This window comes from Diaporthe citri, assembly GCF_014595645.1.
Source record: "Diaporthe citri strain NFHF-8-4 chromosome Unknown scaffold_6, whole genome shotgun sequence".
In the NCBI taxonomy this organism is placed as follows: Eukaryota; Fungi; Ascomycota; class Sordariomycetes; order Diaporthales; family Diaporthaceae; genus Diaporthe; species Diaporthe citri.
In genome coordinates, this window is record NW_025064851.1 from 2,241,997 (window position 1) to 2,254,268 (window position 12,272).

Genomic DNA, 12,272 nt, shown 5'->3' on the forward strand with positions numbered 1-12,272 from the left:
AAAGGGAATGACGTTAAACAGATTCAACGAGATGGTTGTCCGCAGGTGGTGTGGCAACGCACATGCCCAAATAGGAAAGATTGGACAGCCCTCATTCGCTGGACGTTGAGGCTTGAGCAAGAGGAATAAAAGCTTGATCCGGAAAGTTTCCCCACCTAAATCCTGACAAACCGACGTTATCACTATGTGTCCCAATTCCAAATAACCAGTGCAGACGGTGGGTCAACCGTTACCTACCTATCTTGGCTTCGCGGGGCGTATCCAACCAGCCCTCTGCAGACGCATCCTCTAAGAAAGTCCTGTCTTACGGATTTGCTTACGTGACAAATAGAACCGGACGGCGGCGCCATCCCGGCAGTCCGGTCGAGATCTTTGTTCAGACGCTCAGAGATGGGGCGAAACAACTTGGGCCCTGCAATAGTTCCACGGCCCGCCGTTTTAATCGAGGTGTGATCCGCGGTGCATCTGTTGTGAGACCAGGATCCAACGTCCAAGACAGAATGCTGCAAGACAACTGCTGCGAGGAGACGGCTTGGCAGGCAGAAGCTAGTGCGACTCTGGAAGCCCGCCCCTCCTCCCACTCCCCCGGAGAATATCAGACGGGGATGCAGAGTTCGTCGTCATCCTGATTGTCATCAGCCTAGAATGTTTCTGCGGCGGGACGGCAGCCCAGGGTGGTGCCGATCTGCTCCCACTCAGTGCTCGTGCAAGCCCAGGCTGAGCTGATCCTGGCATGATGGGGGACAGACTTTATCAAATTGCCGCCGCTTCGGTGGGATCGCGTTGCATGTATCTAGGCCCTTGGCGGAAGACCTGCTCAGCTTTCCTCCCTGCCTCCTGGGCAGAGGACGGGAAATGCAAATCAGAAACGCACCGGCCCACATTACAGCGAAGGGCTTTCATCATAGCGTCGGCAAACAGGTATAGCTCCTGAAGCCCGAGTGACAGCGGCAGGGTTCTTGCGTCAACCTGCTGATCCCTCCGAGTCGCATCGCCTTCCGTTGCTCCTTGCGAGCTCGAGGGTGGAGGGCCATATATAGCGAGGGGGCTTCCCTTCACCGCAGACAAGCTTCCCACTAGCTCTCAACTACCTACTTACTCGCAACCCAGCTGCTACCCACGTCTCACCAGCATCCCTCACCACACAGAACAGCTCTTCACCATGGTTCTCAAGGGTCACTGTCTCTGCAAGGCCGTCACCTACACGGTCGACGTCGACCAGCCTCTGATCACGGGTTATGACCACTGCGACGACTGCCAACGGCAATCTGGCTCGACATATTGTAAGTTTCAACTGAGCGTTTCCCGGAACTCGTTGGCTTCGCACGGCCTGGCGAGGGAGAGCTTGAGAGTTTTGGTCGTCGTCATCGCGGGGCGGGAATCGGTGGGCCCCACCCCCGCAACTCTTACACACGGATGGCGCGAAGCTCTCACCCGACCCCTGTCCTCAAGCGGAAGCTCCGTTCGCGGATCCACAGCCCAGGCCCTAGCGAGCCGTTGGCATTGTGGAACGAGACCCCAGTGTAAACTTACACTACAATTCCTCATACTTGGGCACGGCCTTGGACCGAGCATGAAGAGATGCCCTTATGCTGCATGTGTACAGGTGGAGTGCTGACCCGACTTTCCCCCTCGCAGCCCTAGTCGCAGTCGTCCCCAAGGACAAGCTCACGCTCAACGGGCCGACCAAGTCGTGGGCCGGCAAGGGCTCCTCGGGCAAGGACGTGCACCGCATCTTCTGCTCCGAGTGCGGGTCGCCCATCGCCCACGACCCAGATGCAGCACCCGAGATCATCGCCATCAAGGCGGGCACCCTCGACACGGAGATCAAGAAGACGCTGAAGCCGGACACGGAGATCTGGACCAAGTCTAAGCTGCCGTTCATGAAGGAGACGCTGGCCAAGCCCTTTGAGGGCATGCCCGAGTAAAACCGTGGCTCATGTTTGTTGTGTGTATACCGATTGGAATTTGTTGGCGTATCCTGTGTAGTGCTGAGGCGGAGATACCAATCTACAACTCGACAGTAGCGTTTGCCCGCTGGATTCAGTCAAAGATGTTTTGAAATGCAAGACTACTCTATGGCAATCAGTTCCGGATAAGGCGGGCATGTACTCAGCGCAAGCCGTCCATGCAAAACAAGCGAGTATCTCACGACCTCAGAGGCTTGACTCTCAGCGTGCCTGGGAGCGGGACCCGTAAGGTGGGTCCTGGCAGAACAAAGTGCGATGCATTCGGGTGACACACCGCCTTCCTTCTACGGCTTGTTAGTGATATTTTTTCCCTCTCACGGGACAGGACGCGAGACGCGGGTCGATTAAACTTGCTCAAGTACCTAGGTATTCCTCGCCTTTCCTCCCCTTATCCTCTCAGGCCATTGACTACTCACTCTACACTCCCTCCGCTCCACACCTCGACGGCAACAACCAGGCCACTGATCCAATCCAATCCGACCCGCCTCGAGCCCGTTTGACAACCCAACCTCACGATGGCTGTCTCCAAGAAGATGAAGGTTCTTTTATCTTCCTGAACCAGCCTCGCAACTTCTACTGCTGCTGCTGAGCTCCCACCCTTGTGCCCCAGTGCTGACCCTTCCAGATCCAACGCGAGCACAAGAAGGCCGACCTCGCCGGCACCCGTGCCCCAGTCAAGGCCAACGGCCTTCCCGTCAAGCCGCCCAAGGAGACGGTCATTGTGCGTTTGAAAACAGCGGGCGCCCCCTCCGCCCTCCCACCCCGTGCACGGCAAAACGGCTGACATTCCAGACAGTGCACAAACTGCCGCCGCGAGATGGTCAAGTCCAACGTAAAACCGCTCATCGACCACGCCGGAACACATGGGGCGTTGACCCAAGGAGCAGTGCTTCCCGTCTGTCTTCAGTTAGAAGGCTGCTGGACTTTTTCGATTTCTTTTTACTACACATCGCAAGCGAGGCTCTCGAATACATTGCCTAGATTTCCTTCGTTCGTCTATAATAAGAGTCATTCGCCTTCACCGACCCGATTCCTCATATTGCCAGGTGACTTGGCTGTCTGTAGACAGCGGGAAGGGCCGTTCGCTTCGCCATTGGGTCATGGGTGAGACGGTCTTCGGCCGCTCTTACAAGCTGCCGCGTATTCGGAGACAGCGGTGACAGCGACAATATCGCCTGGACTGCTCAAGATTCAGTAACACACCGCCAGCAACTGTTCACATGCTCATTCATAAGCCTCTGTCCTCATCTTGATTGCAACTCAAGTAAGAGGGTTAGGGATCCGGGTATAAGGTTTCCGCCTCGGTGTTAGATATGCTAAAGTGAAACTATCCCCGCCCCATCGGCAGTAAGGCCCTTAGTAACTCCGCAGTGGGCTTCCATTAAGATCAGCGGGCACGCCATCACTGGAGAGGATAAGTAGATTTCAAGAATATTTAAACAAGCACGCTGGCTCTTGGCAATCCCCTTTCACGTAGTCTAACCCAAGCTTGATATAAAAAAGAAGACAAAATTTACCCCGCCACCATGCCGTTCCCTACTCGCAAGATCGGCGACGACAATGTCTCGGCCATTGGGTTGGGATGCATGGGCATGTCCTTTGGCTACACCTCGTTCGGCGGCTACGACGACAAGGAGTCCCTCGACGTGCTCACACGCTCCGCTGACCTCGGCGTGACCTTCTGGGACACGAGTGATGTCTACGGCCCGCACACCAACGAGAAGCTCCTCGGCAAGTGGTTCAAGGAGACGGGGCGGCGCAAGGAAATCTTCCTCGCCACCAAGTTTGCCAACTACATAGACCCAAGGGGCAACTTCATAGTGCGCGGTGACGCCCCCTATGTCAAGGACGCCTGCGCCGCGTCCCTCGAGCGCCTGGGCGTCGACCAGATTGATCTGTACTGTACGTCACGGGCTCACTCCCCAGATCCGGAGTCCAATGGTAATGTGTAGCTGACACCCAGCCAGACCAGCACCGGGTGGATGACAAGGTACCCATCGAGGAGACGGTCAAGGCGATGGCAGAGCTCAAGGCCGAGGGCAAGATCAGGTACCTGGGCCTGTCGGAGTGCTCGGCCAGGACGCTGCGCCGGGCCCACGCCGTGCACCCCATCGCGGCCGTGCAGATGGAGTACTCGCCCTTCGCGCTGGAGATCGAGTCGGACCAGACCGACCTCCTCCGGACCGCCCGCGAGCTTGGCGTCAAGATCGTGGCCTACTCCCCTCTGGGGCGTGGCTTCCTGACGGGGACCATCAAGAGCCGCGACGACATCGAGGAGACGGACTCGCGCTGGCGCCACCCGCGCTTCTCCGAGACGCACTTCCCCGAGAACCTCAAGCTGGTGGAGACGCTGGCGGGCATCGCGGCCAGGAAGGGCGTCACGCCGGGCCAGCTGTCTCTGGCGTGGGTTCTTGCGCAGGGCGAGGACTTCATCCCGATCCCCGGCACGAAGCGCGTCAAGTACCTCGATGAGAACGCCAAGGCGATCGAGGTGAAGCTGAGCCCGGTCGAGGTGGCGGAGATCAGGGCTGAGATCGAGAAGGTCGGTGGGGGCAAGGGTGAGCGGTACCCGCCGCAAATGCTGGCTAAGTGCTTTGGTGACAGCCCTGAGCTGCCTAAGTAGGGAACGGTCTTGTTGGTTCTAAGCGGAAAGTCATGACAACATATTGTTCCAGTGTGGCAGAATGAACCTCCTATGATCCTTCAAGCTTCGCCTTGTAAATGCCGTGTATGCCCAAAGAGTCTGCTTAAACTATTGCGTACTCAGCATTCTCCACCTCACCGTCTGGCCGGGCGTTTTCCAAGATGACCGACAACCCTTCTAATAACAACCTCCAGGGACATTGCAGTCAGTCGCGTCGACGTCCCTCTTCTCCTTCTTGTAGCAGCCGCCCGGGACATTGCAATCCGTGGCATCCACGTCCCTCTTGTAACAACCACCTGGCACATTGCAATCAGTGGCGTCGACGCTGGCAACCTCAGGTTCTCTCTTCTTATAGCAGCCACCAGGGACGTTGCAGTCGGTGGCATCTACGTCCCGCTTGTAGCAGCCTCCTGGGACATTGCAGTCGGTAGCGTCAACTGTTGGGGGTAAATTAGCAAAGAAAACCTGGGACGTTAGTCCGGATGTACATACCGTCAGGGGTGGGCACCGCAAGGGCGGAAGATGCGAGGAGGGTTGCGAAAAGGGTGATTAGCTTCATTCTGACAGGTTGAAGAAAATTGTTCCAGCTGAAGTGGTGAAGATATTTGTTTGTGGAGCTGGCTTGAAGGTTGACTGACTTGATATCAGAGATCATCGAAAGAATGTGGGGGATAATAGGGCCTATTTATGCTCCTCCGAGACACAGAATCGACGCCGTAAGGTTCAGTCCAATTGCTGTCTATCTTAACATTCCTTGCTACCGGCCAGTGAGGCAATCGTGAAGTCAAGCGCCAAAGACAAGGACCAGGTCGTCCCCAGGCCGGCCCATGCACTTCAGGGGGATCTACCATGTCACGCGAGTAACGCGAGTAACAAAGCTTTCTCCAAGGCTGTAAGCGAGCCCTCCCGCACCGGGGCCATGCTCGTCATATCCTGCCCAGAGTCTGCCCGCCCCCAGGATTGTGCTAGGCAGGGCGTTGAGTAGGAAGTGCGGGTGGGTATCGCGGAGCCCCGCAAAGCTTGACTCCTCCGGACCCGTTAAATATGCTCCCCCGAAATTTCACCAGCCGGTGGGAATCAGGTCCCGAGGTTTCGCCCGGCCCGAGAGATCGGGAGTCGGGCAGGGGCGACGGTCCCAAGGAATGTAGATAGAGCTGCTAGATGTAAGGAAATCCTCCGAAAATGCCCCGGCTTGATAGATCTCGGGTGTCGGGAGGCTTGACGATTCCACAGTGGTTCATGTACGAACTTCACGGACAAACCTCACGAGCTCGGATGAACACGACCGACATATAGCAGTCGATGCTGGCTGACTCGAGTATATGCTTGCGGTGTCAACTGAGTCAAAATACATCAGGAAAGGGGATATCAGGACACATAGAATGACCTGAACTTAGATCTTCCTAACAACTTGCGATCCATAAGAGGAACTGCTGTTTGGGAGGCTTACACAGTCTGAGATGGCAGGTCGTTGGCTCTTCGGATTCTCCCTGGCTGACGATTTCATGAGGCTCCGAGATGACAGCGTCATTGCGAAACCATAGTCCATCAGCGAATTCGAATCCTTCTCGTCACTTCCTCCCAGTTTCTTTTCACTCACCAAACACGAGATGAGCTCAGCTTCGGAGACAGAGTCCGCACTGTCGAGGGAAAAGCTCCTTCGCAGCAGTTCCGAGTCGTACAGAGACGTCGTCGTTGTGCGAGGGATCTCACGGTGCATCCGCGCCGCTCTAGGCATATCAGCAGCAATTAACGTACTACTGTGCTGTGCGTTGGTGTTGGTATGGTCTCAACCGGTGACTGATCCTAGTCTTGGGAGACAATGGTGTAAGTGGTAGACCGAACTTCATCAGTTGCCCGATATACCATTGCATGCCCGCCCCATTCAGCAGCAGGAACCAGAAGAAGATTGACTGAGAGGCTTTGCCGTCATCCCGCAGCTCCAGCAAACGAAGCCATCTCATACAAAGAAGTCGTCTTCGACAGCTCAGTCCAGAACGGCAAGACGCCGTACCAAGGCGCCCCCAACGCCGAGAACAACGCACTCTGGCACCACCTCTATAACAAAGTAGGCATAAGCCAGATCCCAGCGTCGTCGGCCAGGCTCGAGGTCCCGTCCAGCCCGGTGCCGGGTCACGAGGACCAGCACTACATCCAGCTGGATGTGTTCCACCACCTGCACTGCCTAAACATGATCCGGCTGATGCTGTGGGCCGGCGGCTCCCCGGAGAGCCTGTACCTGAACGCGACGCACCTGGGGGACACTGAGGGGCAAAGGATGGGGCCACGTGGACCACTGTGTCGACCAGATCCGGCAGTACCTCATGTGCCACGCCGATACGACTCCGCTGGTGTGGCAGTGGAGCGAGAGGAACAAGAAGTACCTGACCTACATGGGCATGAAGCACACGTGTAGGGACTGGGACAGGTTCTATGGGTGGGCAGAGCGACACCAGAGCCAGTGGGACTATGACAGGTCCAGGTACGTGCCTGGGAGCCCGGAGTGGGAGGACACAAAGGCGACAGTGAAATGGATGAAGCACATACCCGGTGATTTTGAAGAGTAGACACAGTTTCGTTCTATGCGGCGTTTGGTACACATTGTTGAGGTGGGTAATTAATACAAGAGTTAGTAGCGAACGAAGGGATTGCTGGCTCACAGTCCCTAGGCCCGTTATGATGTTACCTATGAGCAGAAGACACCTCCTCTGGGACAGCTTCCTCTGGGGTAGCCCCTATGGGATAACCTCCTACGGGATAACCTCCTATGGGATAACCTCCTATGGTATAGCCTCCTATGGGATAACCCACTGTGGGATACCCGTTTTTAGGGCAACCTCTGATGGGATAATTTCTCATTGAATACCCGCTTTTAGGACCATGCTTAGTCTCGTCAAGAGAGTCAGCAGAGGACCGGAAACATTTCCCACGGCACCCAGTGGTAGGCTACGAACCACCAATAGACTCGGACAGTATCTATGGCTGTTGCTGTTATGGGTTGTCCACTTTTGGTCACTGGCCAAAAGGCTAGTATGGGATTCATGATCAGGCTCTAATACATCAGAGAAAAGTTTGTTGAGCATGACATGCAAATAATCCGGATGAGATAGTAGTCTATGAGAGGGGCTCTGGCATATGGGATCTGATTCAAGTTTATGATATCAAGCAGACACGTTGGTGGACGAATAGACTATTTGACCTGGGGGACGTTCGCCGAAAATGCAGCCCACTGAACAAGCTTCTGGGCCCCTGCGCAGGGCCTTGAGGTGCACAGGCCCGGGCTTGCAGGGGTCTGACCGTAGCCGAAGCGGGTCGCTTTCGATGAGTCGTTCTAAGCTAGACTCCAGGTCTACCGCCCACCTTCGGCGTCATCACAGAAGCACACCCAACTTCTGAGGCCCAGAACACCCAGCTCCTCGGACCTCCTAGCACACTCGGATACACCAGCAACACGAATACTACCGCCCCTGTGATCCTTGCCAATTCGATACCATGCCAGCACGAGCCATAAGAGGTAAGCATCGCCGCCCCCGCGAGAAAGGAACGAAGCCGACGTCAGTCCAACCCGCCCTCCCACAGGTGTCCTTGTCGAGTGCGACCCGTCGATCAAGTCCATCATCGTCAACATAGACACCAAGAGCGGCCACGAGTACATCATCGACGACCTGGATGACGAGCACGTCGTGATCAAGGAGACGATGCTGCAGAAGCTCAAGCAGATGCTGGAGGACCGCCTGAGGGAGACGACTCAGCAGCACGGCGGCGACGAGTCTGGGTCCGAGTGATGCGCGCGTGGGACTGGGTTACGGATCACACGATCTACACGATTGCCACATCACCAATCGGGGGCCTTTGGCGCCTGCTCGATACTGTACGAGTACCTACGGACAAATGCCGCCCACAACCCTTGCGCTACCGGCGCGACATGCTCAGGACATGGTTCATGGCCAAGGCAGAACGTTCTCGAGATGGATCGCTGGAGCAACAGACAAGCGGCAGGTTGGGTTGTGAAGATATTTACAGGTCCTCGGAGAGGACAGATCACCATGATCTATGTCTATAGCTTCTCGAACGTCGGCTTCCTCTTCTGCATGCCAGACAGAAGCGCGGAAGAGACGTCGTTTGACTGGAGCATGGCCGAGTTCCAGACCGCGGTGTACCGCAGACCTGCAAGAGCAAGAGGTTAGCTGGCCCTGACTGAGGCAGGGCAGGGCAGGGGGGCAGGTAGAATAAAGACCTACTCTCGTCCACACTGTGATCCCTGGCGTGATTGAGCAGTTCCTTGGTGCCCTGCACCGCGACGGGGCTCTTGCCGGCTAGGAGGGCCGCCTTGCCCAGACCCGCGGCGACGGCCGCGGCCTTGCTCTCGTGCACCTCGCTCACGAAGCCGGCCCGCAGCGCCTCGGCGGCGTCGAAGAAGCGCGCCGACAGGCACACGTCCTTGACCCACGAGGAGCTCCCGACCGCCTTGGGCAGCCTCGAGAGCGTCCCGATGTCCGCCGCCAGCCCGATGTCGACCTCCTTGACGGCCAGCCGCGTGTCCGCCGCGCAGAGCCGGATGTCGGCGCAGCAGGAGAGGTCGATGGCCAGGCCTATGGATATGCCGTGGAGGATGCAGATCACCGCTGTAGGTAGGTGCGCCCGTAGGCGCTGCGACTCAGCCTTTGCCGTTCCCAACACCTCACGACATAGAAAGTCATGCCTTTAACGGGGGAGGGGTTGGACAAGGGGGGCCCGTAACTCACGCTTCTCACATTTCTCCACGGCGGTGATGCACTCCTGAAACTCGTATACATGGCGGCGCATCTTGGTCGCTGTCCTGGCGCCGTCGACGTCGCTGTTGGCGCCCTGGACGGCGGCATCGCTCTCGGAGGCGGCCTGGACGTCCAGCCCCGTGGTGAATGCCCTGTCGCCGGCGCCCGTGAGCACGACGGCGCGGACGTCCGGGTCGGAGGACAGCTGGTTGAAGATGGAGCGCAGCTCGAGCCACATCTCCCGGATGAACGAGTTAAGCTTTCGCGGCCGGTTGATCTCGACGTGGGCCACGAAGTCCGCCGGGCTGGTGATGTTGAAGTGGGCGTAGCCGGTGTAGCCCTCCAGGGGCTTGGCTGGCTGGGCGGCCATGGCTTTGGTGCTGTGCCGTGTGGGCTGGGCGGGGGCTCTGGTTTGTTGTATATTTTCGGGCGTGGAATAATCGGTACTTTGAAAAAAGGCTAACTATTCATGAGGGAGCTTCGTTGGCTCTTGAATTCTTTGCTGTCGTAGCTGTTGAATGTGTAGACTGAGTGGTGTTGTTGGTTCGGACGCAGGTGTTGCGGCTATCAAAGTTGCCGAGGTATCTTTTGGGCCGCCTGCCAAGACCTGCGGCCGCAAGTACATACCTAGGTAGGCTACATACATGCAATGCAAAGGTTTACTTCCCCTCTAGACTAGGCCATCTCTGTCCGCATATGTCTTGTTATCCGTGGTTCTGGTTGTACGAGTCGATCGCATGCAGGTCAGAATGCGCAACGTTCTTCACATTACTCAGATAATATTGCGTTGCCTCCCACCTCAGACCTACGCCACTGCGAAACAGACACGCGCACACAGCACAACGGAGTATCTGACTTGGGCAGCCTCCCATGTGAATTCTTCGAGCCGCCCCGGACTGCAACCCTCCCTCCCGTCCGCCCGTGAACTCGTGAGCACTTGGCAGTGATGTCAGCTCCACCGAGTCGCTAGAGAAAATTTACTTTTTGCTCGCCAAAGCATCCAGGTAGCTGCTGTGCTCCGTCAGTGGTTCATGGGCGGGTGACACAGCATCTATCTAATCTCACTTGACAAGGCGTCCTGCTGCGCCTGGTGTGACCTCGAGGGCCCCTTTCTCATTTGTCCTGATCGCTGAGCCCTCAGGTTGATGAGTGAGAGTGAGAGTGAGACCGAGAGTGAGGGCCAGCCTGTGCAATGACACACAGTACAAAAAAGGGATTGTCGTCTACGTAGTCAGCCTGCAGCGTTGAAATGTACCGCAGGATCGTCGGGGCCCATGCTCTGGCCCTCGCTTTCCGCTTTCCTCTTTCTAAATAAAGGTCAGGGTCTCCCCAGCCAACACGCACTCCTCCATCCATGCTGGGCGGCTGCCGGGGCTGCTGCGCTGTCAGGCTGTCCGATCTAGGCCGAGCTTTGATTCTCAGAGTCGTTGATGGACTGGCTGGCTGGCCGGCATCAATCTCTTCTTCTAGATGACTTCCAATTATCAGCCAACCGCCTATATGAGGGTCCAACGTAAAGGGGCACCCGTGGACGGTGTCACCCAGGTCTCAAATAAAACGGCCTCCCACCCCAGTGCCAGCGTCACCTCGCCCATCCAAATTAGTCCAACGGGTAAAGCGCTATCGACCGTCCCCCCGTCCCCCGTCCAGCTGGGACAGGATTGATTGACGAATGCGACCACTGCCATCTCAGAATAGGTGCCCGCTGCCCTGGGGACCCTGCAAAGGCTCGCCTCACATGCATCGAGAGAGGACACGCTACTGTGCGACCACACCTAAAATAACGGATCCCCGTACTCCCTCGTCCTCCTCCTTTTGGACGGACACAATGCACCTGCCAGCCCCAGCCACTGGGCAGCGGATTACTCGTTCCGTCCAACGGAGCATTGCCTGCATTCTTACCACCAAGCTGCATGTACTGTCGAGTGGGCTGCCGGTACAGTGGACCACCAGTGGACTGACTACCTCCATCCAGTAGGTCCTGTAGATAGTTGCCACCCTGTCCGTCTGGTCTCGACTGGTCTGGTCTCCGGGGCGGGGCGGGTGGCGACACAGGTGCAGAGCCGCTCGTCAGTCAGAGTCCAAAGAGTGCAGTCAGAGAGCCCTCCTCCCGGTGAATCAACATATTACAAGGGGCGGGGATAGAGACAAAGTTCGGATGAAGGCGTAATGCGTATGCTGTAGACTGACTGGGAGTGACTGTGCAGTAGAATGCGCTTGTGTGACTTGCAGGGCCCAGGTGTGAAATCCATCGGCATCCGCCTGTAGGGAAGGGAAGGGAAAACAGTGGGGACTTGTGTTGCAGCATCAAGAATTGCGTATCGCATCCCGCCTGGCCCGTCAGCCCCGTAGGATAATCATCAGTCTAATGATGAACTCAAGTCGATCCATTTGTCAAATCTGAGCTGGCCTGGGCTGCGGCACGGGAATCCTCCACCTGCGCGCACTTATTATTGCACTCAAAGGGGGGGCCAAGCCTGGCCTCTGCTCGTCCTAGCTCGTCACGGTCTTTTTTTTTTTTTTTTTTTTTCCTCTTGTGAGACTCTGCCATCTCACAGCTGGCTCTCGCAAGGCACGACTCCATTCCTGGCGAGTCCTCAACTCGGGCTTGAGTCGGCTCGCCCCCAACGGCTGCACCTAGACTCCAAGTCGAAGATCCCCATTTTCAGGGATCCCAATCTCTCTCAGATTATCACGGCCGCACTACCATCAAAGCCGGCGGGCTCGTGCCTCTTTTTCCTTGGCCATTCCCTCCCCTACTGCTACCAGACCAGACAGACCAGACAGCAAACAGCCCAAGAAGCCAACCTTAGTACCCTACCAGCTGTTACCCATCCTTTCTGCCCGCTAATTAACCACCCTTGTGGCCTGGCCTTGGGACGACCTCGACGACTCCCCAACTCC

The 12,272-nt window shown here is 56.8% G+C and overlaps 7 protein-coding genes across 7 annotated transcripts; 5 read left to right on the plus strand and 2 right to left on the minus strand.

Moving 5' to 3' along the window:
- Nucleotides 1-1,162: 1,162 nt before the first annotated feature.
- INS49_012630 (uncharacterized protein) lies at nucleotides 1,163-1,928 on the plus strand (the record flags this gene model as incomplete). The annotated part of the gene is made up of 2 exons (XM_043173333.1): nucleotides 1,163-1,283; nucleotides 1,639-1,928. The coding sequence occupies 2 exons, from the start codon at nucleotides 1,163-1,165 to the stop codon at nucleotides 1,926-1,928; spliced, it is 411 nt and encodes a 136-aa protein (XP_043022630.1).
- A 557-nt stretch (nucleotides 1,929-2,485) lies between these two features.
- Nucleotides 2,486-2,881, plus strand: INS49_012631 (uncharacterized protein; the record flags this gene model as incomplete). Its single annotated transcript, XM_043173334.1, has 4 exons — nucleotides 2,486-2,509; nucleotides 2,596-2,691; nucleotides 2,767-2,802; nucleotides 2,858-2,881. 4 exons carry the CDS (start codon nucleotides 2,486-2,488, stop codon nucleotides 2,879-2,881), a joined length of 180 nt encoding a protein of 59 aa, XP_043022631.1.
- A 615-nt stretch (nucleotides 2,882-3,496) lies between these two features.
- INS49_012632 (uncharacterized protein) lies at nucleotides 3,497-4,593 on the plus strand (the record flags this gene model as incomplete). The annotated part of the gene is made up of 2 exons (XM_043173335.1): nucleotides 3,497-3,872; nucleotides 3,938-4,593. The coding sequence occupies 2 exons, from the start codon at nucleotides 3,497-3,499 to the stop codon at nucleotides 4,591-4,593; spliced, it is 1,032 nt and encodes a 343-aa protein (XP_043022632.1).
- Nucleotides 4,594-4,791: 198 nt separating this feature from the next.
- Nucleotides 4,792-5,173, minus strand: INS49_012633 (uncharacterized protein; the record flags this gene model as incomplete). The annotated part of the gene is made up of 2 exons (XM_043173336.1): nucleotides 4,792-5,051; nucleotides 5,107-5,173. 2 exons carry the CDS (start codon nucleotides 5,171-5,173, stop codon nucleotides 4,792-4,794), a joined length of 327 nt encoding a protein of 108 aa, XP_043022633.1.
- A 1,051-nt stretch (nucleotides 5,174-6,224) lies between these two features.
- On the plus strand, nucleotides 6,225-7,181 carry INS49_012634 (uncharacterized protein; the record flags this gene model as incomplete). Its single annotated transcript, XM_043173337.1, has 3 exons — nucleotides 6,225-6,381; nucleotides 6,555-6,822; nucleotides 6,884-7,181. The coding sequence occupies 3 exons, from the start codon at nucleotides 6,225-6,227 to the stop codon at nucleotides 7,179-7,181; spliced, it is 723 nt and encodes a 240-aa protein (XP_043022634.1).
- Nucleotides 7,182-8,106: 925 nt separating this feature from the next.
- Nucleotides 8,107-8,399, plus strand: INS49_012635 (uncharacterized protein; the record flags this gene model as incomplete). Its single annotated transcript, XM_043173338.1, has 2 exons — nucleotides 8,107-8,128; nucleotides 8,194-8,399. The coding sequence occupies 2 exons, from the start codon at nucleotides 8,107-8,109 to the stop codon at nucleotides 8,397-8,399; spliced, it is 228 nt and encodes a 75-aa protein (XP_043022635.1).
- A 272-nt stretch (nucleotides 8,400-8,671) lies between these two features.
- Nucleotides 8,672-9,738, minus strand: INS49_012636 (uncharacterized protein; the record flags this gene model as incomplete). The annotated part of the gene is made up of 3 exons (XM_043173339.1): nucleotides 8,672-8,781; nucleotides 8,856-9,239; nucleotides 9,360-9,738. 3 exons carry the CDS (start codon nucleotides 9,736-9,738, stop codon nucleotides 8,672-8,674), a joined length of 873 nt encoding a protein of 290 aa, XP_043022636.1.
- Nucleotides 9,739-12,272: the final 2,534 nt, after the last annotated feature.